The 27756-nt window shown below is 44.6% G+C and overlaps 1 protein-coding gene across 1 annotated transcript; it reads left to right on the top strand.

Moving 5' to 3' along the window:
• Positions 1-26427, top strand: LOC127924704 (mothers against decapentaplegic homolog 3-like; the record flags this gene model as incomplete). The annotated part of the gene is made up of 2 exons (XM_052509409.1): positions 1-430; positions 26195-26427. Coding segments are annotated over exons 1-2 (436 nt in total), but the record flags the coding sequence as incomplete, so codon positions are not given.
• Between the last annotated feature and the right edge of the window lie 1329 nt (positions 26428-27756).

The following is a 27756-nucleotide window of genomic DNA, read 5'->3' as shown; positions in this document are numbered from 1 at the left end:
GTGCAACAGTGTAGTGGTGGAGTGGTGCGGTAATCGCTGAGCCAGTCTGTGCGCTAAAATTGGTAGCTACAAATGAACTTTGTTTGTGCAGCATATGTGTACATTTAACAAAGTCGTTGTTCAAGCGCCCACTTCATTTTGTCCTTTGGATAGTTTTACAAAATATTTACATTTGTATTTTGCGAAACCAAGGACCACAGTACTGGAAGGACTTTACTGACCTCAAGATGTCAATTCTGCCTTTTACTCCCCCCATTGTGAAAAGGCTTTTGGGTTGGAAAAAAGGCGAACAGAACGGACAAGAGGAGAAATGGTGTGAAAAAGCTGTGAAAAGCCTGGTGAAGAAGTTGAAGAAAACAGGGCAACTGGATGAATTGGAAAAAGCCATCACGACACAGAATATCAACACGAAATGTATTACTATACCAAGGTAGGCGACTAGAAACATACATTGCAATGTTTGCGCAAGAAATGGAATCGATTGAATGTGACAGTTTTCAAACACAAATCTGTCTAGGTAGTTAGGTTGGACTTTCCAGTTGTAGCTTTCTCTTCCTCGCAAACAATTTGATATTGTAGCCATTGAATATTTCTCATTCAATAATAGTTTGGCTTTTGGGCATCCTGCACAAACCATGGGTAGGTAACTAGCCAGCTAGCTAACTGAGCAAAGTTATACAGTGAGCTGCCTCTTGTCTGCATCAGCAATCACAGTACAGTAAACATAGCTAGGTAGCAACTGTAGCTAGCTAGCGAGTGTTGAATGTTTTGAGGGTTGCCCGTGTTTTCTTTTCAACAATAATCATTGCATGCCACTTTTGTTGCACAACGAATTCTAGTTCACTGTCCTGGCTGGCAAACTACCCACTACCCTCGGTAGATATATTTATGATGCAGGAAACGAGGCGAATCTGCATAGTGGAATAGACAGCTGTTCAATTCTAAACACAAATGGGTGACGAAGTTATATAATTTGGCCTTAATCTGGGGCGCTTTCTACTAGGATGGTGCGTAGGCGAGGCTGAATCATCGTTTTCGCCATGCAGTGCAATACATCCACTGCTGTCTTGACAGATTTCAATCATTACACAGTAATAACCGAACGTACTCTCCTTAAAAAACACATCAATTAGGCCTAGCCTAGTTCTCCAGCTGCATCCTTGTAAGCTTGTCATGTCACTGTAATGCTGAAAAGCTAGCTTCTACTTACACCTCCTTATCAGCTCAGTCAATGTGTTGTTTGTAAACTCATCTGTGTTTATTGTACAAGAGAGCTTTCATATCCTTCAGTATACGGTATCGATGTTTGGTTTATTTGCAGCCACACTAGTATGTAATGCTTACGTTTGGGTAACTTCTGTGACCCTACTGCTGTCACTGTTGGTGTTTCAGAACCTCACAACAAAGCAGACCTGTGATTGGCTGAAACGTTCATGTTGTTCCATAAATTCCAGCAGTTAATCAATGGATCAGCCTTCAAAATCTCATCTCCACTTTTGTCTGACATGGACTGTTGGTTAGCAAGCTGCTGGGGCGGTGGTGTGGGCTGAAGTTGGATATATTTAGATAATCAGACACTCCCACATTCTTGTTTGACCACCACAAGTGTTGTGCATTCTTCAGTCAATTGAATATCCTCTTAGCCAGGCTTGTAGCACTGAAGATATCCGGCCCGGAAGTATAATACGCTAATATCTCCCTAATACCCTGGCTGTAGTGCAAAAGCCCTTGTCACAGACCAGTGTCATATAGTCAATGCTGGGACTGGAATGGGGAAATCTGATCCAGGAGCAGTGCTTAGGGGGGACTTCCTGCCCCTGAATAACGGGCCCACATTGCCCGGGAGGTCTGTTCCTATTTATTCCCCATGTGGTGGAGCTGACAGCAGCTGCTTGCTCAGGCCTGTCGAGGTGGTCATGGGGGAGCTCTCTGACTAACACATGAATTCCCCAGCGCCTCATCATTACTATCCTCACAGCTGATGAGCTAGCTAAGCTACAGTAACTCACCAGACTCTCTGCACTGTGCTCTGGATTTCACTGAGTCACAGCTGGCTTGATAGAGCTGATGGTGGTGGACTTGTATGGAACGGTAACACGTGTAGCCTATAGGACAGGTGTTTGTGGGGAGACCCGAGTTGACAAATGATAATTAAAAAATGTCTGTAAAATGTTGTCATATTGTTACATTCAATTGAGAATTGAACTCCCACTAAATAGGCATACTTTGAATAATTGACTGTGAACAATAACAATGGTTATTACCCATTTAGGATTTCTGTTTTTAGAGTAGGGCAGTTCATGCCAGATTGGCCAAGAATCAATATATTTATGATGTTTTGGATCCTTCTGATATGAAATCCATAGATAGGTCCATTAAGGGAAGTCTATACATGGGATTCCCCAGTAACACATCAGATCAAGGTACTCACTGATCTCGACCCCAAATCCTAAACCTGAGGAAATTGAGCAACCGACCTACCAGATCGAGACCCCAAATCCTAAACCTGAGGAAGTTGCGCAACCGACCTACCAGATCGAGACCCCAAATCCTAAACCTGAGGAAGTTGAGCAACTGACCTGATCTAAATGAAGCACAATTATTTCATATTGAAACAGGAGCTGTGTTAAACACTAAAGCCTCAGTGCCCGGTGTGGATTTAGAGGCCCTGAGTTGTTAGATAACATTTCAAATGGGTTTAACAGCAGCAATCTCCTCTAAGAAGCTGTGTAATCAGAGAGAATTCTAGCCTATAGCTGGCCTAACAGCAGCAATCTCCTCTAAGAAGCTATGTAATCAGAGAGAATTCTAGCCTATAGCTGGCCTAACAGCAGCAATCTCCTCTAAGAAGCTATGTAATCAGAGAGAATTCTAGCCTATAGCTGGCTAACAGCAGCAATCTCCTCTAAGAAGCTGTGTAATCAGAGAGAATTCTAGCCTATAGCTGGCCTAACAGCAGCAATCTCCTCTAAGAAGCTGTGTAATCAGAGAATTCTAGCCTATAGCTGGCCTAACAGCAGCAATCTCCTCTAAGAAGCTGTGTAATCAGAGAATTCTAGCCTATAGCTGGCCTAACAGCAGCAATCTCCTCTAAGAAGCTGTGTAATCAGAGAGAATTCTAGCCTATAGCTGGCCTAACAGCAGCAATCTCCTCTAAGAAGCTGTGTAATCAGAGAGAATTCTAGCCTATAGCTGGCCTAACAGCAGCAATCTCCTCTAAGAAGCTATGTAATCAGAGAGAATTCTAGCCTATAGCTGGCCTAACAGCAGCAATCTCCTCTAAGAAGCTGTGTAATCAGAGAATTCTAGCCTATAGCTGCCTAACAGCAGCAATCACCTCTCCTTCTAGCCTATAGCTGGCCTAACAGCAGCAATCTCCTCTAAGAAGCTGTGTAATCAGAGAGAATTCTAGCCTATAGCTGGCCTAACAGCAGCAATCTCCTAAGAAGCTAGTAATCAGAGAGAATTCTAGCCTATAGCTGGCTCAGCAGCAATCTCCTCTAAGAAGCTGTGTAATCAGAGAATTCTAGCCTATAGCTACCTGGCAATAACAGCAGCAATCTCCTCTCCTCTAAGAAGCTGTGTAATCAGAGAGAATTCTAGCCTATAGCTGGCCTAGTGGGTCATGGCGGGTCATAGAGGTTTTAGGCCTCATTATTATTTTTTCCCTCCTGATTGTCTGAATACAAAACCATCGAAATAATGATTTGTTTGTTTGGAAACCAGTCGTCTTATTTCCTGTTACATTTTCTTTTTCTAAAATGTTGCGCAACAAATGGCAGTTTCTACCCAGAGTTTGTCTTATTTTGTGGTGCAAAGCTATTGCTCGGCATGCTTCTCGGCGCCTCTACACTTTTGTGGTTTTGGACAGTCACTTTTTTTTTTTTTTTTTTAAATAATGGGTAGTTCTGAGAAACTAAGGCTCTGGGCCAAATTCATGTCTTAGTCATTCTGCAGTGTGTACTTATGGCTTTGTGATGGCTCACACTCTCTCGCCTGAGCAATGCTGATGGCACTGGCAGGAACTTCGGTATGTGAGGCCTGCTTAGAGGCCCACTTCCGCCTAAAACAAACATTCTCACATCTGTCAAGTCATTTTAGAGTGACTTTCTCAGAGCCAGTGGAGGCGGCTGTTAAGTGACGGAGCCTGCTCTGTTTGAGTGGGGAGAAGACTAGTGTTCTCTCCCTGTCCTTTTAAATGTGCTTTAGTGAACTGTAGGCTAGGTGTGGCCTTCCTCAAGCAAAATGGGACAACACTATCGTTTTCATGGGAGTCTCCCCTTTCCGTAGTGGGGTCATATTAGTTTGTATCTGTTTATTGTTTACTCCATGTGTAACTCTGTGTTGTCTGTTCACACTGCAATGCTTTATCTTGGCCAGGTCGCAGTTGTAAATGAGAACTTGTTCTCAACTAGCCTACCTGGTTAAATAAAGGTGTTCTCAACTAGCCTACCTGGTTAAATAAAGGTGAATAAATCTCAAACGGTCCAGACGCTACAGACAGAGGTTGGCACATCGACGGTACCGACCTCAGATGAGTCCGTAGCTTGTGGGGGTCTAAGAGCAAACGGAGCACACCATGGTGTTGGTGAGAGCTCGCCGTAGTGATCATATCAGTAATTAGGTCAAACTTTACGCTCGCTACAAACGTTTCGTGAGAAGTCCCAATTTTTTTAGGACTATCCCCTGGTCTGACAAACGGCACTGCAGCTTTGCCAGTTTCCACCACAGATGTGGAAGGCTGAGGATGCAGCCCATTGTATTGAGATGCAGCCCATTGTATTGAGATGCAGCCCATTGTATTGAGATGCAGCCCATTGTATTGAGATGCAGCCCATTGTATTGAGATGCAGCCCATTGTATTGAGATGCAGCCCATTGTATTGAGATGCAGCCCGTTGTATTGAGATGCAGCCCGTTGTATTGAGATGCAGCCCGTTGTATTGAGATGCAGCCCATTGTATTGAGATGCAGCCCATTGTATTGAGATGCAGCCCATTGTATTGAGATGCAGCCCATTGTATTGAGATGCAGCCCATTGTATTGAGATGCAGCCCATTGTATTGAGATGCAGCCCATTGTATTGAGATGCAGCCCATTGAAAACAAACAGCCATCCTTAGTTTAAACTGCCTGATTTGGATGTTTTTATTATGTTCGATTTTTGCATCAACAATTACGAGTCGGCAGGTAGCCTAGTGGTTAGAGAATGGGCCAGTGTACCAGCAGGTAGCCCAGTGGTTAGAGCATTGGGCCAGTAACCAGCAGGTAGCCTATTGGTTAGAGATTGGGCCAGTAACCAGCAGGTAGCCTAGTGGTTAGAGCATTGGGCCAGTAACCAGCAGGTAGCCCAGTGGTTAGAGCATTGGGCCAGTAACAGCCATAGCCTTAGTGGTTAGAGCATTGGGCCAGTAACCAGATGTAGCCTATTGGTTAGATTTTTGCATTGGGCCAGTAACCGGCAGGTAGCCTAGTGGTTAGAGCATTGGGCCAGTAACCGGCAGGTAGCCTAGTGGTTAGAGCGTTGGGCCAGTAACCGGCAGGTAGCCTAGTGGTTAGAGCATTGGGCCAGTAACCGGCAGGTAGCCTAGTGGTTAGAGCATTGGGCCAGTAACCGGCAGGTAGCCTAGTGGTTAGAGCAATGGGCCAGTAACCGGCAGGTAGCCTAGTGGTTAGAGCATTGGGCCAGTAACCAGCAGGTAGCCTCGTGGTTCGAGCATTGGGCCAGTAACCAGCAGGTAGCCTCGTGGTTAGAGCGTTGGGCCAGTAACCAGCAGGTAGCCTAGTGGTTAGAGCATTGGGCCAGTAACCAGCAGGTAAGGTAGCCTGTGGTTAGAGCGTTGGGCCAGTAACCAGCAGGTAAGCCTAGTGGTTAGAGCGTTGGGCCAGTAACCAGCAGGTAAGGTAGCCTAGTGGTTAGAGCGTTGGGCCAGTAACCAGCAGGTAGCCTAGTGGTTAGAGCGTTGGGCCAGTATCCAGCAGGTAGTAGCCTAGTGGTTAGAGCATTGGGCCAGTAACCAGCAGGTAGGTAGCCTAGTGGTTAGAGCATTGGGCCAGTAACCGGCAGGTAAGGTAGCCTAGTGGTTAGAGCGTTGGGCCAGTAACCAGCAGGTAAGGTAGCCTAGTGGTTAGAGCGTTGGGCCTGTAACCAGCAGGTAAGGTAGCCTAGTGGTTAGAGCGTTGGGCCGGTAACGAGCAGGTAGCCTAGTGGTTAGAACGTTGGGCCAGTAACCAGCAGGTAAGGTAGCCTAGTGGTTAGAGCGTTGGGCCAGTAACCAGCAGGTAGCCTAATGGTTAGAGCATTGGGCCAGTAACCAGCAGGTAGCCTAGTGGTTAGAGCGTTGGGCCAGTAACCAGCAGGTAGCCTAGTGGTTAGAGCGTTGGGCCAGTAACCAGCAGGTAGCCTAGTGGTTAGAGCGTTGGGCCAGTAACCAGCAGGTAGCCTAGTGGTTAGAGCATTGGGCCAGTAACCGGCAGGTAGCCTAGTGGTTAGAGCATTGGGCCAGTAACCAGCAGGTAGCCTAGTGGTTAGAGCATTGGGCCAGTAACCAGCAGGTAGCCTAGTGGTTAGAGCATTGGGCCAGTAACCAGCAGGTAGCCTAGTGGTTAGAGCATTGGGCCAGTAACCAGCAGGTAGCCTAGTGGTTAGAGCGTTGGGCCAGTAACCAGCAGGTAAGGTAGCCTAGTGGTTAGAGCGTTGGGCCAGTAACCAGCAGGTAAGGTAGCCTAGTGGTTAGAGCGTTGGGCCAGTAACCAGCAGGTAAGGTAGCCTAGTGGTTAGAGCGTTGGGCCAGTAACCAGCAGGTAAGGTAGCCTAGTGGTTAGAGCGTTGGGCCTGTAACCAGCAGGTAAGGTAGCCTAGTGGTTAGAGCGTTGGGCCAGTAACCAGCAGGTAGCCTAGTGGTTAGAGCATTGGGCCAGTAACCAGCAGGTAGCCTAGTGGTTAGAGCGTTGGGCCAGTAACCAGCAGGTAGCCTCGTGGTTAGAGTGTTGGGCCTGTAACCAGCAGGTAGCCTAGTGGTTAGAGCGTTGGGCCTGTAACCAGCAGGTAGCCTAGTGGTTAGAGCATTGGGCCAGTAACCAGCAGGTAGCCTAGTGGTTAGAGCGTTGGGCCAGTAACCAGCAGGTAAGGTAGCCTCGTGGTTAGAGCGTAGTAACCAGCAGGTAAGGTAGCCTAGTGGTTAGAGCATTGGGCCAGTAACCAGCAGGTAGGGTAGCCTAGTGGTTAGAGCATTGGGCCAGTATCCAGCAGGTAGGTAGCCTAGTGGTTAGAGCATTGGGCCAGTAACCAGCAGGTAAGGTAGCCTAGTGGTTAGAGCGTTGGGCCAGTAACCAGCAGGTAAGCCTAGTGGTTAGAGCGTTGGGCCAGTAACCAGCAGGTAAGGTAGCCTAGTGGTTAGAGCATTGGGCCAGTAACCAGCAGGTAAGGTAGCCTAGTGGTTAGAGCGTTGGGCCAGTAACCAGCAGGTAAGGTAGCCTAGTGGTAAGAGCGTTGGGCCAGTAACCAGCAGGTAGGGTGGCCTAGTGGTTAGAGCGTTGTGCCAGTAACCAGCAGGTAGCCTAGTGGTTAGAGCGTTGGGCCTGTAACCAGCAGGTAGCCTAGTGGTTAGAGCGTTGAGCCAGTAACCAGCAGGTAGCCTAGTGGTTAGAGCGTTGGGCCTGTAACCAGCAGGTAGCCTAGTGGTTAGAGCGTTGGGCCAGTAACCAGCAGGTAGCCTAGTGGTTAGAACGTTGGGCCAGTAACCAGCAGGTAAGGTAGCCTAGTGGTTAGAGCGTTGGGCCGGTAACCAGCAGGTAAGGTAGCCTAGTGGTTAGAACGTTGGGCGTAACCAGCAGGTAAGGTAGCCTAGTGGTTAGAGCGTTGGGCCAGTAACCAGCAGGTAGCCTAGTGGTTAGAGCGTTGGGCCTGTAACCAGCAGGTAGCCTAGTGGTTAGAGCATTGGGTCAGTAACCAAAGTAGCCTTGGTTAGAGCGTTGGGCCAGTAACCAGCAGGTAGCCCCTCGACAAGGTAAAAATCTGTCATTCTGCCCCTGAACAAGGCAGTTAACCCACTGTTCCCTGCTAGGTCGTCATTGTAAATAAGAATTTGTTCTTAACTGAATTGCCTATTTAAAGAAAGGTTAAATAAAAAATAAATAAAATCAACAGTTTGAAGGATTAGGAGGAAGACACTTGCAGAGTCAATTCCATCTCAGCGGCTGTCAATACATTAAAATAGAATGGAATGGACAATCCTATTTGAAAATTAGGAGCAATTGTCAATTAGTTTAATGAGTTGACTGTATTTTAACTGGTCTTCCCTCTTGACCCGTCCCAAACTGAAGGCCTTTACTGTGGAGCAGAGCTGAGAGAGCAGAACTGTAACAGACGGCACAGAATTGTCTCTCTCACTCTTGGTTCGGGGCCAGGGCCCGGGAGCAGCAGTCTGTCTTGTACACACACGTCCCTTTGACTGCAGGGCTGCAGGCTGGTGCCACCGACTCACACGGCAGCATGTTTGAGCAGGAGAAAGACAGTCCCTCAGTTTGTGTCTGGATTAAGGGCCATTCTGTGGCTAATATGCCTAATTTATTTACTGTGGTATTGTTCTGGTAAAGAGTGTTGAGTATTGTTTCTTAACCTGGTATGGAAGTCAAAATTCTGGTATTGTGACAACACTAAGGGAGAGGAAGTGGGGAGAGAGAAACGGAAGCAGGAAGCAGGAAGAACAGAGGGAGGAACTTGAGCTGATAACAAAATAATTAACAGATTGGTGTCCCCCACCACAAGTGGTCTATAGTGCTGTTGTACAGCAATAGAAGCGTGGGTGATGGTGTCTATTAGATAAAGCATGTCATGATGAAATAAACTGGCCTAGTTGCGATTTAGAAAATATTTGAGAATGCATTATACCACCGAAGTGACCTACAGTGAAATCTCAACTATGTACACACACTAGAGGTCGACCGATTATGATTTTTCAATACCGATTATTGGAGGACCATAAAAGCCGATACTGATTAATCGGCCGATTTTTATTTATTTATTTGTAATAATGACAATTACAACAATACTGAATGAACACTTATTTTAACATAATATAATACATCAATAAAATCAATTTAGCCTCAAGTAAATAATGAAACCTGTTCAATTTGGTTTAAATAATGCAAAAACAAAGTGTTGGAGAAGAAAGTAAAAGTGCAATATTTTCCACGTAAAATATGTGCCATGTAAGAAAGCTAACGTTTCAGTTCCTTGCTCAGAACATGAGAACATATGAAAGCTGGTGGTTCATTTTAACATGAGTCTTCAATATTCCCAGGTAAGAAGTTTTAGGTTGTAGTTATTATAGGAATTATAGGACTATTTCCCTCTATACCATTTGTATTTCATATACCTTTGACTATTGGATGTTCTTATAGGCACTTTAGTACTGCCAGTGTAACAGTATAGCCTCCGTCCCTCTCCTCGCTCCTCCCTGGGCTCGAACCAGTAACACAACGACAATTAGCGCGCGCTAACTAGCTAGCCATTTCACTTCGGTTACACCAGCCTCATCTCGGGAGTTGATAGGCTTGAAGTCATAAACAGCGCAATGCTTGATGCACAACAAAGAGCTGCTGGCAAAACGCACAAAAGTGCTGTTTGAATTCATGTTTTCACGCCTGCTTCTGCCTACCACCGCTCAGTCAGATACTTGTATGCTCAGTATGCTCAATATCATCAACCATGTGTAGTTAACTAGTGATTATGATTGATTGTTTTTTATAAGATAAGTTTAATGCTAGCTAGCAACTTACCTTGGCTTTACTGCATTCACATAACAGGCAGCCTCCTTGTGGAGTGCAACGAGAAAGAGGCAGGTCGTTATTGCGTTGGACTCGTTAAGGTTGCAAGATTGGATCCCCCGAGCTGACAAGGTGAAAATCTGTCGTTCTGCCCCTGAACAAGGCAGTTAACCCACTGTTCCCAGGCCGTCATTGAAAATAAGAATGTGTTCTTAACTGACTTGCTTAGTTAAATAAAGATTAAATAAAGGTGTAAAAAAAATCGGCAAATCGGCGCCTAAAAATACCGATTTCCGGCTGTTATGGAAACTTGAAATTGGCCATTCCGGGACTCTGAACGCTAAAGGTCCCAAAGTTTCTGCTCATGTGCGGTACTCTACTTAACACCGTCTCTCCTCGTAGAGAACAGGCTGCTCTGGTGAATGGTGCTCCTTTAATGATGTGAGATCAATGTCTGCCAGGTCCCATAGTGATAGTATTCTTCATAACAGAAATGAATAAAAATGGTACTATTTGTGGGTTATATTTGTCCTGTTACACACAAGTGTGTTTTGGAGATGTGTTTCTGGCATATCCCAACTCCCCCTGAGAAACACCCACAGGGAATGGGGTCACGGTCACCATATCCCAACTCCCCCTGAGAAACACCCACAGGGAATGGGGTCACGGTCACCATATCCCAACTCCCCTGAGAAACACCCACAGGGAATGGGGTCACGGTCACCATATCCCAACTCCCCCTGAGAAACACCCACAGGGAATGGGGTCACGGTCACCATATCCCAACTCCCCTGAGAAACACCCACAGGGAATGGGATCACGGTCACCATATCCCAACTCCCCTGAGAAACACCCACAGGGAATGGGGTCACGGTCACCATATCCCAACTCCCCTGAGAAACACCCACAGGGAATGGGGTCACGGTCACCATATCCCAACTCCCCTGAGAAACACCCACAGGGAATGGGGTCACGGTCACCATATCCCAACTCCCCTGAGAAACACCCACAGGGAATGGGGTCACGGTCACCATATCCCAACTCCCCTGAGAAACACCCACAGGGAATGGGGTCACGGTCACCATATCCCAACTCCCTCTGAAAAAACCCACAGGGAATGGGGTCACGGTCACCATATCCCAACTCCCCCTGAGAAACACCCATAGGGAATGGGGTCACGGTCACCATATCCCAACTCCCCCTGAAAAAACCCACAGGGAATGGGGTCACGGCCTGGGTCAACGTTGTACAGCACCCTCGGAGCAATTAGGATTCATTACCTGGCTCAAGGGCACAGCGACAGATTTTTCACCTTGTTGGCTCCGGTGTTCGAACCAGTGACTTTTCGGTTACTGGCCCAACGCTACCTGCCACCCCTGCCAAATATAACTGCATAGTATAAAGTTACTGTAAGACAAACACCACCTCATTTCTTATATTTCAGGATGTGGCCAAAACTCAAGTGTGCCACTAGGCAAAATATGTGCTTTGATTGAAACTTAAACTGCAGCAAAGCCTACCTGTTTTTAACACAAGCTGCTCCAAAATGTGCTCACTGTACCTCATTCAAAAAGACACTGTATAGCTCAAGTTGATCTGAATGAATATTCCCATGAAAGTGATTGAGATCACATGGTTAATATGCAGATGCTGCGTGGACATTTCACCGGTAAAAGTTGAAGAATTATCCTTCACGGTTTGACAGTGAGAAATGTGAAGGGAGAGTGACCACAGCAATGTGGGCATAATGTTGACGTAAATAAACCCAGGGTCTTCTGCTCTGGGGGACACGGGATCCGCAGCCTCTGAGACAAGTTGAAAAGCATTGGATTGTCGTCAGCATGGGCGTCAGTTTCACTCCACTATATAAGTCACATTGAGCTTGGCGTTATCATTTGAACTGCCCGCCCTCATTGCAAGAAGGGACATCCTCCAAAATCACTATACAACACATGTCTCCTAGCCTCCCAGCATGCTTTCTGTCCCTAACACTAAATAATATAAAATATTTAAAAACCAAACTAAAGCAAATCAGGTCTAAAAACTAACCGATTTACGAATTAAAATCTAAAAATGAACAGTAATCTTGGCGCACACATGTAAAGTACTGATAAATATATATAAACACATGTAAAGTACTGATAAATATATATAAACACAACATGTAAAGTACTGATGAATATATATAAACACAACATGTAAAGTACTGATGAATATATATAAACACAACATGTAAAGTACTGATGAATATATATAAACACAACATGTAAAGTACTGATGAATATATATAAACACAACATGTAAAGTACTGATGAATATATATAAACACAACATGGAAAGTACTGATGAATATATATAAACACAACATGGAAAGTACTGATGAATATATATAAACACAACATGGAAAGTACTGATGAATATATATAAACACAACATGGAAAGTACTGATGAATATATATATAAACACAACATGTAAAGTACTGATGAATATATATATATAAAACACAACATGTAAAGTACTGATGAATATATATATATATATAAACACAACATGTAAAGTACTGATGAATATATATATATATACTGAAAATTATTTCTATAAATTCACAACATGTAAAGTACTGATGAATATATATATATATAAAACACAACATGTAAAGTACTGATGAATATATATATATATAAACACAACATGTAAAGTACTGTGAATATATATACTGAAAGACTGATGAATATATATATATATAAACACAACATGTAAAGTACTGATGAATATATATATAAAAACACAACATGGAAAGTACTGATGAATATATATAAACACAACATGTAAAGTGTTGGTTTTATGAGCTGAAATAAAATATCCCAGAAATTCACCATACGCTCAAAAAGCTTATTTCTCTCAGATTCTGTACACATTTGTTTTACATCCGTGTTAGTGAGCATTTCTTCTTTGCCAAGATAATCCATCCATAATCCATCCACCTGACAGATGTGGCCTATCAGGATCCATCATCTACCTGACAGATGTGGCCTATCAGGATCCATCATCCACCTGACAGATGTGGCCTATCAGGATCCATCATCCACCTGACAGATGTGGCCTATCAGGATCCATCATCCACCTGACAGATGTGGCCTATCAGGATCCATCATCCACCTGACAGATGTGGCCTATCAGGATCCATCATCCACCTGACAGATGTGGCCTATCAGGATCCATCATCCACCTGACAGATGTGGCCTATCAGGATCCATCATCCACCTGACAGATGTGGCCTATCAGGATCCATCATCCACCTGACAGATGTGGCCTATCAGGATCCATCATCCACCTGACAGATGTGGCCTATCAGGATCCATCATCCACCTGACAGATGTGGCCTATCAGGATCCATCATCCACCTGACAGATGTGGCCTATCAGGATCCATCATCCACCTGACAGATGTGGCCTATCAGGATCCATCATCCACCTGACAGATGTGGCCTATCAGGATCCATCATCCACCCTGACAGATGTGGCCTATCAGGATCCATCATCCACCTGACAGATGTGGCCTATCAGGATCCATCATCCACCTGACAGATGTGGCCTATGAGGATCCATCATCCACCCGGACAGCTGATGAAACTGAGGAGTATTTCTGTCTGTAATAAAAAAAAACTCATTCTGATTATCTGGGCATGTCTCCCCAGTGGGTGGGCCTATGGCTGTGCCCCTGCCCAGTCATGTGGGCGGTAGGTAGCCTAGTGGTTAGAGTATTGGGCCAGTAACCAAAAGGTTGCTAGATCGAATCCCCGAGCTGACAAGGTAAAAATCTGTCGTTCTGCCCCTGAACAAGGCAGTTAATCCACTGTTCCCTGGTAGGCCGTCATTGAAAATAAGAATTTGTTCTTAACTGACTTTAAATAAAGATATATATATATATATATATATATTTTTAAATGTGACATACAGATCAATGTATTTAAAGTGACTGATTTCCTTATATGAACGCTAATTCAGTAAAATGGTTGAAATGATTGAGTTTAATATTTTTGTTCAGTATGGTGGTAGTCGTGGTTGTAGTTGTGGTGGAAGTCGTGGTTATAGTCGTGGCCAATAGGACACAAAGCAGGCTTGTTGTCTGTGTGAAGAGTTAGTGTTCCTCTCCCCCACAGACAGATAGTGGTCAGGCCAAGGCAAAGCAGAGTAGAGCTTTCTCTCACTAATACAACCTAACTCCTGCCGCCTCCACACAGAGCAGCAGTTGCTAACCAAACAGCAGCCCACACCCTCCCCAAGGCCCCAGCAACCAGCCGCAGCACATTCCTCTGGGCTGACTAACCATGCCTCACACACACTCACACACACACACACACTATAAGCCCCGCACACACTCAGCGCATGGAGGGAGCGTGGAGACCACGATTGGGGCACTCACACTTAATACCATGACCAGACCTGACACACACGTGCGCGCACAATACCCGTGATGCCCTCTGCTTGGTCACACAGAAGCAGTCAACAAGCCAAAAATGCAGATGACCCGGTGCCCACATCCACTGGGGAATTGTCACACAAAACCCTCCAGCTTCTGGATGAGGTACGGTGATGATACACGCTGGAGCTACCAGGCAGAGCAGACAGGCAACACTGTGTCCTTCTGTACCCATCTGCCAAGACTACACACACACACACCGAAGGAACAGAAAGAGATGTCTCAGACAGGTACGGTGATTGTACACGCTGGAGCTACCAGGCAGAGCAGACAGGCAACACTGTGTCCTTCTGTACCCATCTGCCAAGACTATACACACACACACACGGAGACACACACACACACACGGAGACACACACCGAAGGAACAGAAAGAGATGTCTCAGACAGGTACGGTGATTGTACACGCTGGAGCTACCAGGCAGAGCAGACAGGCAACACTGTGTCCTTCTGTACCCATCTGCCAAGACTATACACACACACACACACACGGAGACACACACACACGGAGACACACACACGGAGACACACACACCGAAGGAACAGAAAGAGATGTCTCAGACAGGTACGGTGATTGTACACGCTGGAGCTACCAGGCAGAGCAGACAGGCAACACTGTGTCCTTCTGTACCCATCTGCCAAGACTATACACACACACACACACACGGAGACACACACACACACACACACACACACACACACACACACACACACACACACACACACACACACACACCGAAGGAACAGAAAGAGATGTCTCAGACAGGTACGGTGATTGTACACGCTGGAGCTACCAGGCAGAGCAGACAGGCAACACTGTGTCCTTCTGTACCCATCTGCCAAGACTATACACACACACACACACACGGAGACACACACGGAGACACACACCGAAGGAACAGAAAGAGATGTCTCAGACAGGTACGGTGATTGTACACGCTGGAGCTACCAGGCAGAGCAGACAGGCAACACTGTGTCCTTCTGTACCCATCTGCCAAGACTACACACACACACACACACACACACACACACACACACACACACACACACACACAGACGGAGACACACGCCGAAGGAACAGAAAGAGAGATGTCTCAGACAGCAGTATCCACTTTCTGTCAGACAAATCAAACAATAGGGTTGAGCAGCCAGTGGTAATTACAACACAGACAGACAAACTCTCAGTGAACCAGTGTGTATCACATCACTAGAGAACAATACAGTCTGGACTGTGACTCAGGTACCTGCTTTAAAATGTGTGGGTGTGGGTGAGGAGGAGACATTGTGATGGCTCTGAGGGGTCTGTCCCAGACAGATTGAGATTAAACGCCTTTGTTGAGCGAGTAAACCAGAAAGTGTGTGTCTGTTTTAGTTAGTTTTTTAGTTGCAGTGCTCAGGCTAGTCTGTTTGTTTTTAGTTGCAGTGCTCAGGCTAGTCTGTTTGTTTTAGTTGCAGTGCTCAGGCTTGTGTCCCTGTCTGTTTGTTTTAGTTGCAGTGCTCAGGCTAGTCTGTCTGTTTTGTTTGTTTTAGTTGCAGTGCTCAGGCTTGTGTCCCTGTCTGTTTGTTTTAGTTGCAGTGCTCAGGCTAGTCTGTTTGTTTTTAGTTGCAGTGCTCAGGCTAGTCTGTTTGTTTTAGTTGCAGTGCTCAGGCTTGTGTCCCTGTCTGTTTGTTTTAGTTGCAGTGCTCAGGCTTGTGTCCCTGTCTGTTTGTTTTAGTTGCAGTGCTCAGGCTTGTGTCCCTGTCTGTTTGTTTTAGTTGCAGTGCTCAGGCTAGTCTGTTTGTTTTGTTTGTTTTAGTTGCAGTGCTCAGGCTAGTCTGTTTGTTTTTACTTGCAGTGCTCAGGCTAGTCTGTTTGTTTTAGTTGCAGTGCTCAGGCTAGTCTGTTTTAGTTGCAGTGCTCAGGCTAGTCTGTTTGTTTTTAGTTGCAGTAGTGCTCAGGCTTGTGTCCCTGTCTGTTTGTTTTAGTTGCAGTGCTCAGGCTTGTGTCCCTGTCTGTTTGTTTTAGTTCCAGTGCTCAGGCTAGTCTGTTTGTTTTTAGTTGCAGTGCTCAGGCTTGTGTCCCTGTCTGTTTGTTTTAGTTGCAGTGCTCAGGCTAGTCTGTTTGTTTTGTTTGTTTTAGTTGCAGTGCTCAGGCTAGTCTGTTTGTTTTTACTTGCAGTGCTCAGGCTAGTCTGTTTGTTTTAGTTGCAGTGCTCAGGCTAGTCTGTTTGTTTTTAGTTGCAGTGCTCAGGCTTGTCTCTCCTTTGTCTGTTTGTTTTTAGTTGCTGTGCTCAGGCTAGTGTTTCCTTGGCAATATTAGGTTAAGCATTAAGCAAAGGCCCTAAAGCAACATCCAGGGTGGTCTGCAATACCTTTTATCAGTTGAAATCAAATGAAGCATAACGTATTTTGGTCCAGGCTAGATCCTCCCTGCCTATCTAATGGTTGAACCTATTTAACTTTCAGTTAGTATTTCATCTTGGCTGAACGAACAGTAGCCTTTTCCCCGTGTGTTTGATGTTGGTGTTGAGACCACCCCAGACGCAGGCAGGCACACACACATTGTCTCTACTCCAGCTGTGCTCACTGAAACAGGATGTGTTTGCCTGCTGTTTTGAGCTGAGGGGAAGAGAGGAAATATCTAACTAGCTAGCAGGTGAATGACTGGCAGGGCAGGTGCACACACCCTTAGGATTTCCCCCAGACATGGAAGCTGTAAAGGTAGAGTTCAGGAAGTGTGTGGTATCATTTAGGCCCCTCCCCCATGTTTTGCTTGCTGATGCAGTGTCATTTACCAGGTTACCACTGACTGCTTCCAGTCAGATTGGACACTTTGGCCACAAGCTTTTATGATGGGGCACACAATGCTTGGAGGGTGGAGAGGAGGAGAGGGGAAGTAGTCGGGCCAGGGGACAGACGGAGGGGGGCAGCAGACACTCTGAGCCGCCCTGATCTATTGAGACAGTCTGTCATTCTTTACCCCCCTTTTGTCCTGCTCTCTCCTCTCCCTTCTCTCTCTCTGCTCTCTCCCCTGCTCTCTCCCCTGCTCTCTCTCTCTCCTCTCTCCTCTTCCTTCTCTCTCTCTGCTCTCTCCCCTGCTCTCTCCCCTGCTCTCTCCCTTCTCTCTCTGCTCTCTCCCTTCTCTCTCCCTTCTCTCTCCTCTGCTCTCTCCCCCTGCTCTCTCCCCTGCTCTCCCGCTCATATTTCTGTATGAGGACATGGCCATCCTGTTATTGTAGATCAGTCTCTGTAGTTTATGGACATTAGAGACAGGCAAGGTAGTCTTTGTTGTGTTGCTCGACTGTAGTTAGTCATTATGAGGGAGCAGAAATAGAATGTTTAGTCTAACTAGATTCTATATCAAAGCATAGCCTATAGGCTAAACCAACCAGGATTAGGATTATTAGTGAATAAACTGTCATTCATTTAAATATCTTAAATAAGTACAACGATGTAGCCTGGTGGATGTTTTTCTACCAGTCCAACTTCCTTTGACTCACTGTAGCAGTGTGCTGAGTGAGCTGAAGAATTCCGTGGCCAAAGTTTTGGCCTTGGTCCACGTGTGTGTGTGTGTGTGTGTGTGTGTGTGTGTGTGTGTGTGTGTGTGTTGTGTGTGTCAGAGGCGCTTGGAGCACAGAACCGTAGCCAGTGTGTGACTGTTCGTGCTTCAAAGTGTTTGTTTTGCCCCCTCAGATTAGTGCAGCTCAGCCTGGGCCAGTCGGAATCTCTGATCTGAGGCACACACACACACCCACCCTTCACACACACTCCACCAACCCCTTAAATCTGAGAACCCCCACTCACACAACCCCTAACCCCTCCACCCCAGCAGCAGCAGCTGTACTAACCCACAAATCTGGGCCCTTTCTTCTCCATACTACACAAACATAGACAACACACACAACAGCAGGCGATGTGGGTGAGGCAGGGGGGATTTAGGGTGCAGGTCTCCCATCTCCTCCAGGGTTGTGAGGGGGCTCCGGGTCAGTCTCTGTTGGAGAGCCACAGTACCCTCCACCCAGTTCCCCCAAAGCAAATTCAACTTCTAACCTTTTCCACATCAGTTCAACACCTACATTTAAATGTCCACATTGTTAACAGATTTCCCTTTGTCACGCTTTATTCAAATACCTGAATGCATTCTGCAAACGGTGGAACAGGCTACATCTGATAACACAACAACTTAATGGCAGTGGCCAACTACTGTAGCTGTCTAGCCAGCTGACCTCTGTAACTAGCCAGCAAGCAAAGCTGAAGGGATTGCAAACCGGTTAGAGTAACTCTAGGCAATGCAACTTTTGTTGGCCTAAAGACCCATCTTTTCAATGCTGTCTTCGTATTCTGATAGCTGAAGTTGCATGTAAGTGGAATCTGAGTGTATACCGAGCTATACTGTAAATGGAATCGCTAAACATAAGCCTAGCTGAATGGAATCAGGACTGGGGATAAACATGAGTAACCATGCTCCATTAGCTAGGTCTAGCTGAATGGAATCAGGACTGGGGATAAACATGAGTAACCATGCTCCATTAGCTAGGTCTAGCTGAATGGAATCAGGACTGGGGATAAACATGAGTAACCATGCTCCATTAGCTAGGTCTAGCTGAATGGAATCAGGACTGGGGATAAACATGAGTAACCATGCTCCATTAGCTAGGTCTAGTGACTCACCGCTTCTCACTACTTTTCCCCCCAGATACACTCTAGAAGGTCATGTACTTGTTTACCCAGTTTCTGTCACTGAAATGATATTATTTTTGTATATGGCCTGTCCAATGCGGGATTGCTGAGAGTGTCATTCAGTGTAACTTGCCACAGTCACACAGCCATAGCTAGGGCCTGGCTGTTCTGCTGGCCTGGGTCCATGGAGGGCTTGGACTCCGGATCCTTCCTGAACCCATTTGGTGTTTTCCATTCCCCAGCACCCGATCCATCTTTCATGTCTTGTCAGAGTTCTCGCCCACCGGCACCGGAATCCAGGAATGGTGTTTGAGAACCAGGGCATACCGGGTCAAAGCCATTCCTCTACTGCCATCCTGGAACATATTTGAAACACAACGCGCTCCACATACTCATAAAGCATATTTGAAGAGTGCGAGGTCGTCTGGGGCCTGGTATGGCCCCTCCAACAACATGGTAGTCGCTCGGGGACGGTGGCATGTTATGAATGGCTGGGGGTTGTTCTGGGCAACGTTTCACTCACTTCTATCACTTCTATCGCTGTGGTAAATGTCTTGAACAGTGACTCGGTGGCTGTATGTGAAGTTGTTGGCTGTTGTTGGAGTCTGAATCTGTGTGTCTTGTGTTTCCTGGACCTGAGTTGGTCCAGACCAGAAAGCTGTTGCGGGGGTGCAGTGACGAGAGTCGAGAGGGTCCCAGTGAAGGGCTGAGTCAGGGAATGAGAATGGGCAATTCCAAGGTAAAGGAATTACAGAGACTCCGATTTTTCAATTTAAAATGTATGCCAAACAAAAACTATTGATTTTTCAAAGTTTAACAAACCATACAATTCTATGCACAAAGACTACTTTTAACAATTACCATAGTAAATAAAACTAAAAACATTTACTGGAAATTACGGTAAAGTCTCTCTCCTGGTTTATTCTGTTACCAAAGTTGTATCTGCACTGTTCTGCTGTAAATGTGGTTTTGCCACACACCGTAATAGTTTTGGTGAATAGCATGTTTTTGTCTGTTCCATGTTCAGTGTCAACCCCCAGCCTAAACCCCAAAGGAATACACCCACTGTAGAGCATGGGCCTGAGACGCAGTTACATCACCTCAGCCCAGTCTGTACACACACACTAAACAAACCTGGGTTCAAATACTATTCTATTACTTTTCAATACATTTCAAAACAATTATTCAGATAACTAAAGGTTATGTGGTTAGTTTTATGTTTAAAAAAACTAGTAGTTGAATATTGGAATGTATTTGATACACTTTTTGAAAATACTACACTGACTCAAATCCACGCCCAAGCCTAACCTTTAACCCATAACCCTAAAACTATACCGAACTCCTAAACCTACCTGTATCCCATAGCCTTAATTATAACCCTAATTTGAACTGTAAATGTAACCCCTAAGCCTAAAATAGCATTTTTCCTCGTGGACTGGAAAAATGTCCCCACTTACCCAAATGTTTCCTTGTTTTACTATCCTTGTGAGGACTTCTGGTCCCCTCAAGGATAGTTAAACACACACACACAGAACACTAGAGAGTGAGCTGAGCTAACCCAGCCCCCCATTAACCTTAATTCTTTATGATGGCCACAGGACTCACTGATGTGCAAAGCCCCAGGAAATGGCTGCTCGTTTACGGGCTGTGGCAACAGCAACCCACTGACTCCTTTTCAGCCAATTGGGGCTCATAAAAGGGGACCTTGCCCTGTGCCATGCGCTGTGTGAAATAACTTTTTGTTTAATAAGAACCGGAGGATGTGTTTGAGTAGGACCGAGAGCTCGTCAGGATAGAGAACTGAATGCTCTGTGTGACAATGCGACTTCGGGACTGTATGTTATAGATTTTCTGCTGGGACACACACACACACACGTTTTCATGGATTAATTATTTAGTTTGGTTTAAGGCAACATTGTTGAATCCCCCCCCCCCCACCCCCACACACACACACCTGTCCTCTACCACCACACACAGGGGAATTCTGCTAGTAACCCCCCCTTTCTCAAAATGCCAAGACAGTGAAAAGCTGCTATGAAATATTAATGTTTTTCCCTCTGGAGGCACAGTAGTTGGCTGAGACTAACGCACACGCGCTTAGTATGGCTGAGTACCACTGAAGGCTCCTCCAATCACATTACAGCATGGAGCGTTGGTACGGTGAGGTCACTGGTTAGACTCCTGAGACTCTCCTGCAGGCTTCTAAAGAGCTTAGTGGGGGACCAGATTGAACTAACAGGGAAAAAATAGAGGTTGACCGATTTATGATTTTTCCATGCCGATACAGATTATTGGAGAACCAAAAAAAGCTGCTAACTATTAATTGGCATATTTTTATTTATTTATATATATATCATTTTTTTTTTGTAATAATGACCAATGAACACATATTTTAACTTAATATAATGCATAATTAAAATCATTTTAGTCTCCAATAAATAATGAAACATGTTCAATTTGGTTTAAATAATGCAAAAACAAAGTGTTGTAGAAGTAAAATTGCAATATGTGCCATGTAAGAAAGCTCACATTTAAGTTCCTAGCTCAGAACATGAGAACATAGGAAAGCTGGTGGTTCCTTTTTAACATGAGTCTTCAATATTCCCAGGTAAGAAGTTTTAGGTTGTAGTTATTATAAGACTATTTCCCTCTATACGATTTGTATTTCATATCCCTTTGACTATTGGATGTTCTTATAGGCACTTTAGTATTGCCAGTGTAACAGTATAGCTTCCGTCCCTCTCCTCGCTCCTCCCTGGGCTCGAACCAGCAACACAACGACAACAGCCACCACATCGAAGCAGCATTACCCATGCAGAGCAAGGGAAACAACCACCCCAAGGCTCAGAGCGAGTGAAGTTTGAAACGCTATTAGCGTGCTCTAACTAGCCAGCCATTTCACTTCGATCACACCAGCCTCATCTCGGGAGTTTATAGGCTTGAAGTCATAAACAGCGCAATGCTTGACGCACAACGAAGAGCTGCTGGCAAAACGCACGAATGTGCTGTTTGAATGAATGTTTTACACGCCTGCTTCTGCCTACCACCGCTCAGTCAGATACTTAGATACTTGTATGCTCAGTCAGATTATATGCAACGCAGGACAAGCTAGATAATATCTAGTAATATCATCAACCATGTGTAGTTAACTAGTGATTATGATTGATTGTTTTTTATAAGATAAGTTTAATGCTAGCTAGCAACTTACCTTGGCTTACTGCATTTGCGTAACAGGCAGTCAGTCTCCTTGTGGAGTGCAACGAGAGAGAGGCAGGTCGTTATTGCGTTGGACTCGTTAACTGTAAGGTTGCAAGATGGGATCCCCCGAGCTGACAAGGTGAAAATCTCTTTCTGCCCCTGAACGAGGCAGTTAACCCACTGTTCCTATGCCGTCATTGAAAATAAGAATGTGTTCTTAACTGACTTGCCTAGTTAAATAAAGGTGTAAAAAGAAATGTAAAAAAAACTCAAAATCGGCGCCCAAAAATACCGATTTCAGATTGTTATGAAAACTTGAAATCGGCCCTAATTAATCGGCCATTCCGATTAATCGGTCTACCTCTACTCCATACATCTTGTCAAATACAGAGAACTGATAGTGTATACTGGTTGTTGGATTGTCATAGGGTCCTTGAGTGTTTTTTTGGAAAAAAGAAATGGATTCTTCATGTCTTACTCATTTGTAAGAAGTAGTTTGGTCCAAATTGGATGTTGGGTATTATATTTACTGAATAGTATCTAAATCCTATAAATTCAAATGACCAATTTGGTTGCAATCAGTTAGCTGAATTTTTCTGCGATTTTAAAATGTCAACAAAATGTTTCAGGAATGGCATTTTGTTTCTAACTCCAGAAACGATTGATGGTGGGTGTCATGGCTGGCTGAAATGACCTGAAATGACCTGATGACCTCATTACTTTGGACCGTCAGCAGGATGATATCCCTTTACCAAGATGGTAATAATTCACGTCAGGATTTTGACCATGTAATTGTAACCGGAGAATTAATAGTGAAGTTAGAAAAACAAGGTGAAATTCAGTCGTGATGAATCGGCTGCACGTTTCCTAACCCCCCACCACAAGTTCTCCTACTAATAACAAGCTGAAAGCCATGCATAGCTTCTCCTTTTACACCTCCTGTCTCTGAGTTAGTGATATCATTGCCACTTATTATTATTAGACCTAAAAACCCTTATCTGAGCTCTGACCCATGACAATAAGGGGTCATATTAAACCAAACATTCACAAGCTGTGGTGTGACTGCTGTGTAGTTAGATTTTATACGCTGTGAAGACGTCTTTCTGACTGTCTGAAATTCTATAAAGGAACATTTTTAATTCCATTGGTAATGTTTTGAATGTTTCCACGGTTATAGTGGAATCATTTTTGTTCAGTTCAATTCAAGAGTGCAGGCGTTTTCCCCTACATGTACCCTGGCTCAGTGGTCTACATGTTTCATTGACAACAGATGGCCATGGGTAGAAACCCTGTCACTACTGTAACCTAGTAACTGGTGGTCTGTGGCCTAGACAGCCTCCCTCTGCTGCTGGGATCCTAAATCAGGGTGCATCAGAATGAGACAGAGCAACATGAGCATATTTAATACATGTTATATAGTCAGCCCAGAGATGGGCAACTGGTCCACTGTTTGTCCATAATGATCATCGTTATGTTTGGAGGAAAAAGGGGAGGCTTGCAAGTCGAAGAACACCATCCCAACCGTGAAGCATGGGGGTGGCAGCATCATGTTGTGGGGGTGCTATGCTGTAGGAGGGACTGGTGCACTTCACAAAATAGGTGGCATCATGAGGAAGGTAAATTATGTGGATATATTGAAGCAACATCTCAAGACATCAGTTAGGAAGTTAAAGCTTGGTCGCAAATGGGTCTTCCAAATGGACAATGACCCCAAGCATACTTCCAAAGTTGTGGCAAAATGACTTAAGGACAACAAAGTCAAGGTATTGGAGTGGCCATCACAAAGCCCTGACCTCAATTCCATAGAAACATTTTGGGCAGAACTGAAAAAGCATGTGCGAGCAAGGAGGCCTACAAATCTGACTCAGTTACACCAGCTCTGTCAGGAGGAATGGGCCAACATTTTTACCCAACTTATTGTGGGAAGCTTGTGGAAGGCTACCTGAAACGTTTGACCCAGGTTAAACAATTTAAAGGCAATGCTACCAAATACTAATTGAGTATATTTGAGGGAAGCTGTCTAGGCCACAGAAGACCAGTTACTGGGTTACAGTAGTATATAGAGAACTGATAGTGAGTATATTGAGCGTATGTAAACTGATGACCCACTGGGAATGTGATGAAAGAAATAAAAGATGGAAGAAATCATTCTCCTTTCTATTATTCTGACATTTCACATTGTTAAAATGAAGTGTGGATCCTAACTGACCTCAGACAGGGAATTCTTACTGGGATTAAATGTCAGGAATTGTGAAAAACTGAGTTTAAATGTATTTGGCTAAGGTGTGTATAAACTTCTGACTTCAACTGTATGTACTACATTACTAAAAGTATGTGGAAACCTTCTAGTTCAACATCTCATTCCAAAATCATGGGCATTTAATATGGAGTTGTTTTCCCCCTTTGCTGCTGTAACAGCCTCCACTCCTCTAGGAAGGCTTTCCACTAGTTGTTGATACGTTGCTGCAGGGACTTACTTCCATTCAGCCACGAGCGTTAGTGAGGTTCGGGCACTGATATTGGGGGCGATTAGGCCTGGCTCGCAGTCAGCGTTCCAATTCATCCCAAAGGTGTCCGATGGGGTTGAGGTCAGGGCTCTGTGCAGGCCAGTCAAGTTCTTCCAAGCCGATCTCGACAAACCATTTCTGTATGGACCTCACTTTTTGCACGGGGGCTTGCTGAAACAGGAAAGGCCCTTCCACAAAGTTGGAAGCATAGAATCGTCTGGAATATTATTGTATGCTGTAGCATTAAGACTTCCCTTCACTGGAACTAATGGGCCTAGCCCAAATCATTATTCCTCCTCCACCAAACTTTACAGTTGGCACTGCATTCGTGCAGGTAGCGTTCTCCTGGCATCCGCCAAACCCAGATTCGTCTGTCGGGGCTGCCAGATGGTGAAGCGTATTCATCACTCCAGAGAACGTGTTTCCATTGCTTCATTGTCCAATGGCGGTGAGCTATACACCACTCCAGCTGACACTTGGCATTGCTCGCGGTGATCTTAGACTTGTGTGCGGCTGCTCGGCCATGGAAACACATTTCATGTAGTGTATAAAATTGCACACTCTTCTCTCCGGACCAATGTATATAATTGCAGGTGGGTGGGGGTGGGGGGGCTTTAAAGTGTTTTGCTCGCAAGGTGAAATGTTTTTGCTATTACTCAGTGTATGGGGTGTGATCTCTGTACACTCGTAGTCGTGAGATTGTGTTCTTACCTTTTTGGAGTTGGCCTGCTTGGCCATTTTCAAGAACGGCAAACTATTCAAGCAATGTGCCAAAAGGCAAAACAGTTTATGAACTTATAACTCCCAAAGCAGTAACAACAAAACAAACCTCTCTGTCTCTAGGCAAAACAGTTTATGAACTTATAACTCCCAAAGCAGTAACAACAAAACAAACCTCTCTGTCTCTAGGCAAAACAGTTTATGAACTTATAACTCCCAAAGCAGTAACAACAAAACAAACCTCTCTGTCTCTAGGCAAAACAGTTTATGAACTTATAACTCCAAAGCAGTAACAACAAAACAAACCTCTCTGTCTCTAGGCAAAACAGTTTATGAACTTATAACTCCAAAGCAGTAACAACAAAACAAACCTCTCTGTCTCTAGGCAAAACAGTTTATGAACTTATAACTCCCAAAGCAGTAACAACAAAACAAACCTCTCTGTCTCTAGGCAAAACAGTTTATGAACTTATAACTCCAAAGCAGTAACAACAAAACAAACCTCTCTGTCTCCAGGCAAAACAGTTTATGAACTTATAACTCCCAAAGCAGTAACAACAAAACAAACCTCTGTCTCTAGGCAAAACAGTTTATGAACTTATAACTCCAAAGCAGTAACAACAAAACAAACCTCTCTGTCTCCAGGCAAAACAGTTTATGAACTTATAACTCCAAAGCAGTAACAACAAAACAAACCTCTCTGTCTCTAGGCAAAACAGTTTATGAACTTATAACTCCAAAGCAGTAACAACAAAACAAACCTCTCTGTCTCTAGTCTCTAGGCAAAACAAACCTCTCTGTTTATGAACTTATAACTCCAAAGCAGTAACAACAAAACAAACCTCTCTGTCTCTGCCAGGTCTCTGGATGGACGGTTACAGGTGTCCCACAGGAAGGGCCTCCCGCACGTCATCTACTGCCGCCTGTGGCGCTGGCCGGACCTGCAGTCCCACCACGAGCTGCGGGCCGTGGAGCTCTGTGAGTACGCCTTCCACACCAAGAAGGATGAGGTGTGTGTCAACCCCTACCACTACCAGAGGGTGGAGACGCCAGGTACAGACAACAGTCCCCTTTCATTAAAAACCACCAGAGGTTCAATGAGCTTCGCCTCAGTAGCATGTATTGCACATCTTGTAAATGTATTGGCTCTGTGACTACTGGTTTGACAGGTGTGAGAGGCTCCGCCTCAGCGGTCATTTGTGAAAACATAAAAGAGCTATCTATAACTTTTGGTGTGTTAGAGAAACAATGCATTGTATCTGTGCATTTGTGTTCTTTGTGTTTCTGTCTGTCTGTGATACATGTCTAATTGTGTTTCTGTCTGTCTGTGATACATGTCTAATTGTTTCTGTCTGTGATACATGTCTAATTGTGTTTCTGTCTGTGATACATGTCTAATTGTGTTTCTGTCTGTGATACATGTCTAATTGTGTTTCTGTCTGTGATTGTGTGTTCTGTCTGTCTGTGATACATGTCTAATTGTGTTTCTGTCTGTGTACATGTCTAATTGTGTTCTTTGTGTTTCTGTCTGTCTGTGATACATGTCTATGTCTACTTGTGTTCTTTGTGTTTCTGTCTGTGATACATGTCTACTTGTGTTTCTGTCTGTGATACATGTCTACTTGTGTTTCTGTCTGTGATACATGTCTACTTGTGTTTCTGTCTGTGATACATGTCTACTTGTGTTTCTGTCTGTGATACATGTCTAATTGTGTTTCTGTCTGTGATACATGTCTACTTGTGTTTCTGTCTGTCTGTGATACATGTCTAATTGTGTTTCTGTCTGTCTGTGATACATGTCTAATTGTGTTCTTTGTGTTTCTGTCTGTCTGTGATACATGTCTAATTGTGTTCTTTGTGTTTCTGTCTGTGATACATGTCTAATTGTGTTCTTTGTGTTTCTGTCTGTGATACATGTCTACTTGTGTTTCTGTCTGTCTGTGATACATGTCTAATTGTGTTCTTTGTGTTTCTGTCTGTGATACATGTCTAATTGTGTTGTCTGTCTGTGATACATGTCTAATTGTGTTTCTGTCTGTCTGTGATACATGTCTAATTGTGTTTCTGTCTGTGATACATGTCTACTTGTGTTTCTGTCTGTGATACATGTCTAATTGTGTTTCTGTCTGTCTGTGTGTTTCTGTCTGTCTGTGATACATGTCTAATTGTGTTTGTCTGTGATACATGTCTGTGTTTCTGTCTGTGATACATGTCTAATTGTGTTTCTGTCTGTGATACATGTCTAATTGTGTTTCTGTCTGTGATACATGTCTAATTGTGTTTCTGTCTGTGATACATGTCTAATTGTGTTTCTGTCTGTGATACATGTCTATTGTGTTTCTGTCTGTGATACATGTTCTAATTGTGTTTCTGTCTGTGATACATGTCTAATTGTGTTTCTGTCTGTGATACATGTCTAAT

Source organism: Oncorhynchus keta, unplaced genomic scaffold, assembly GCF_023373465.1.
Source record: "Oncorhynchus keta strain PuntledgeMale-10-30-2019 unplaced genomic scaffold, Oket_V2 Un_contig_4470_pilon_pilon, whole genome shotgun sequence".
Classification (NCBI taxonomy): Eukaryota; Metazoa; Chordata; class Actinopteri; order Salmoniformes; family Salmonidae; genus Oncorhynchus; species Oncorhynchus keta.
This window is presented reverse-complemented; position numbering and strand designations above follow the sequence as displayed.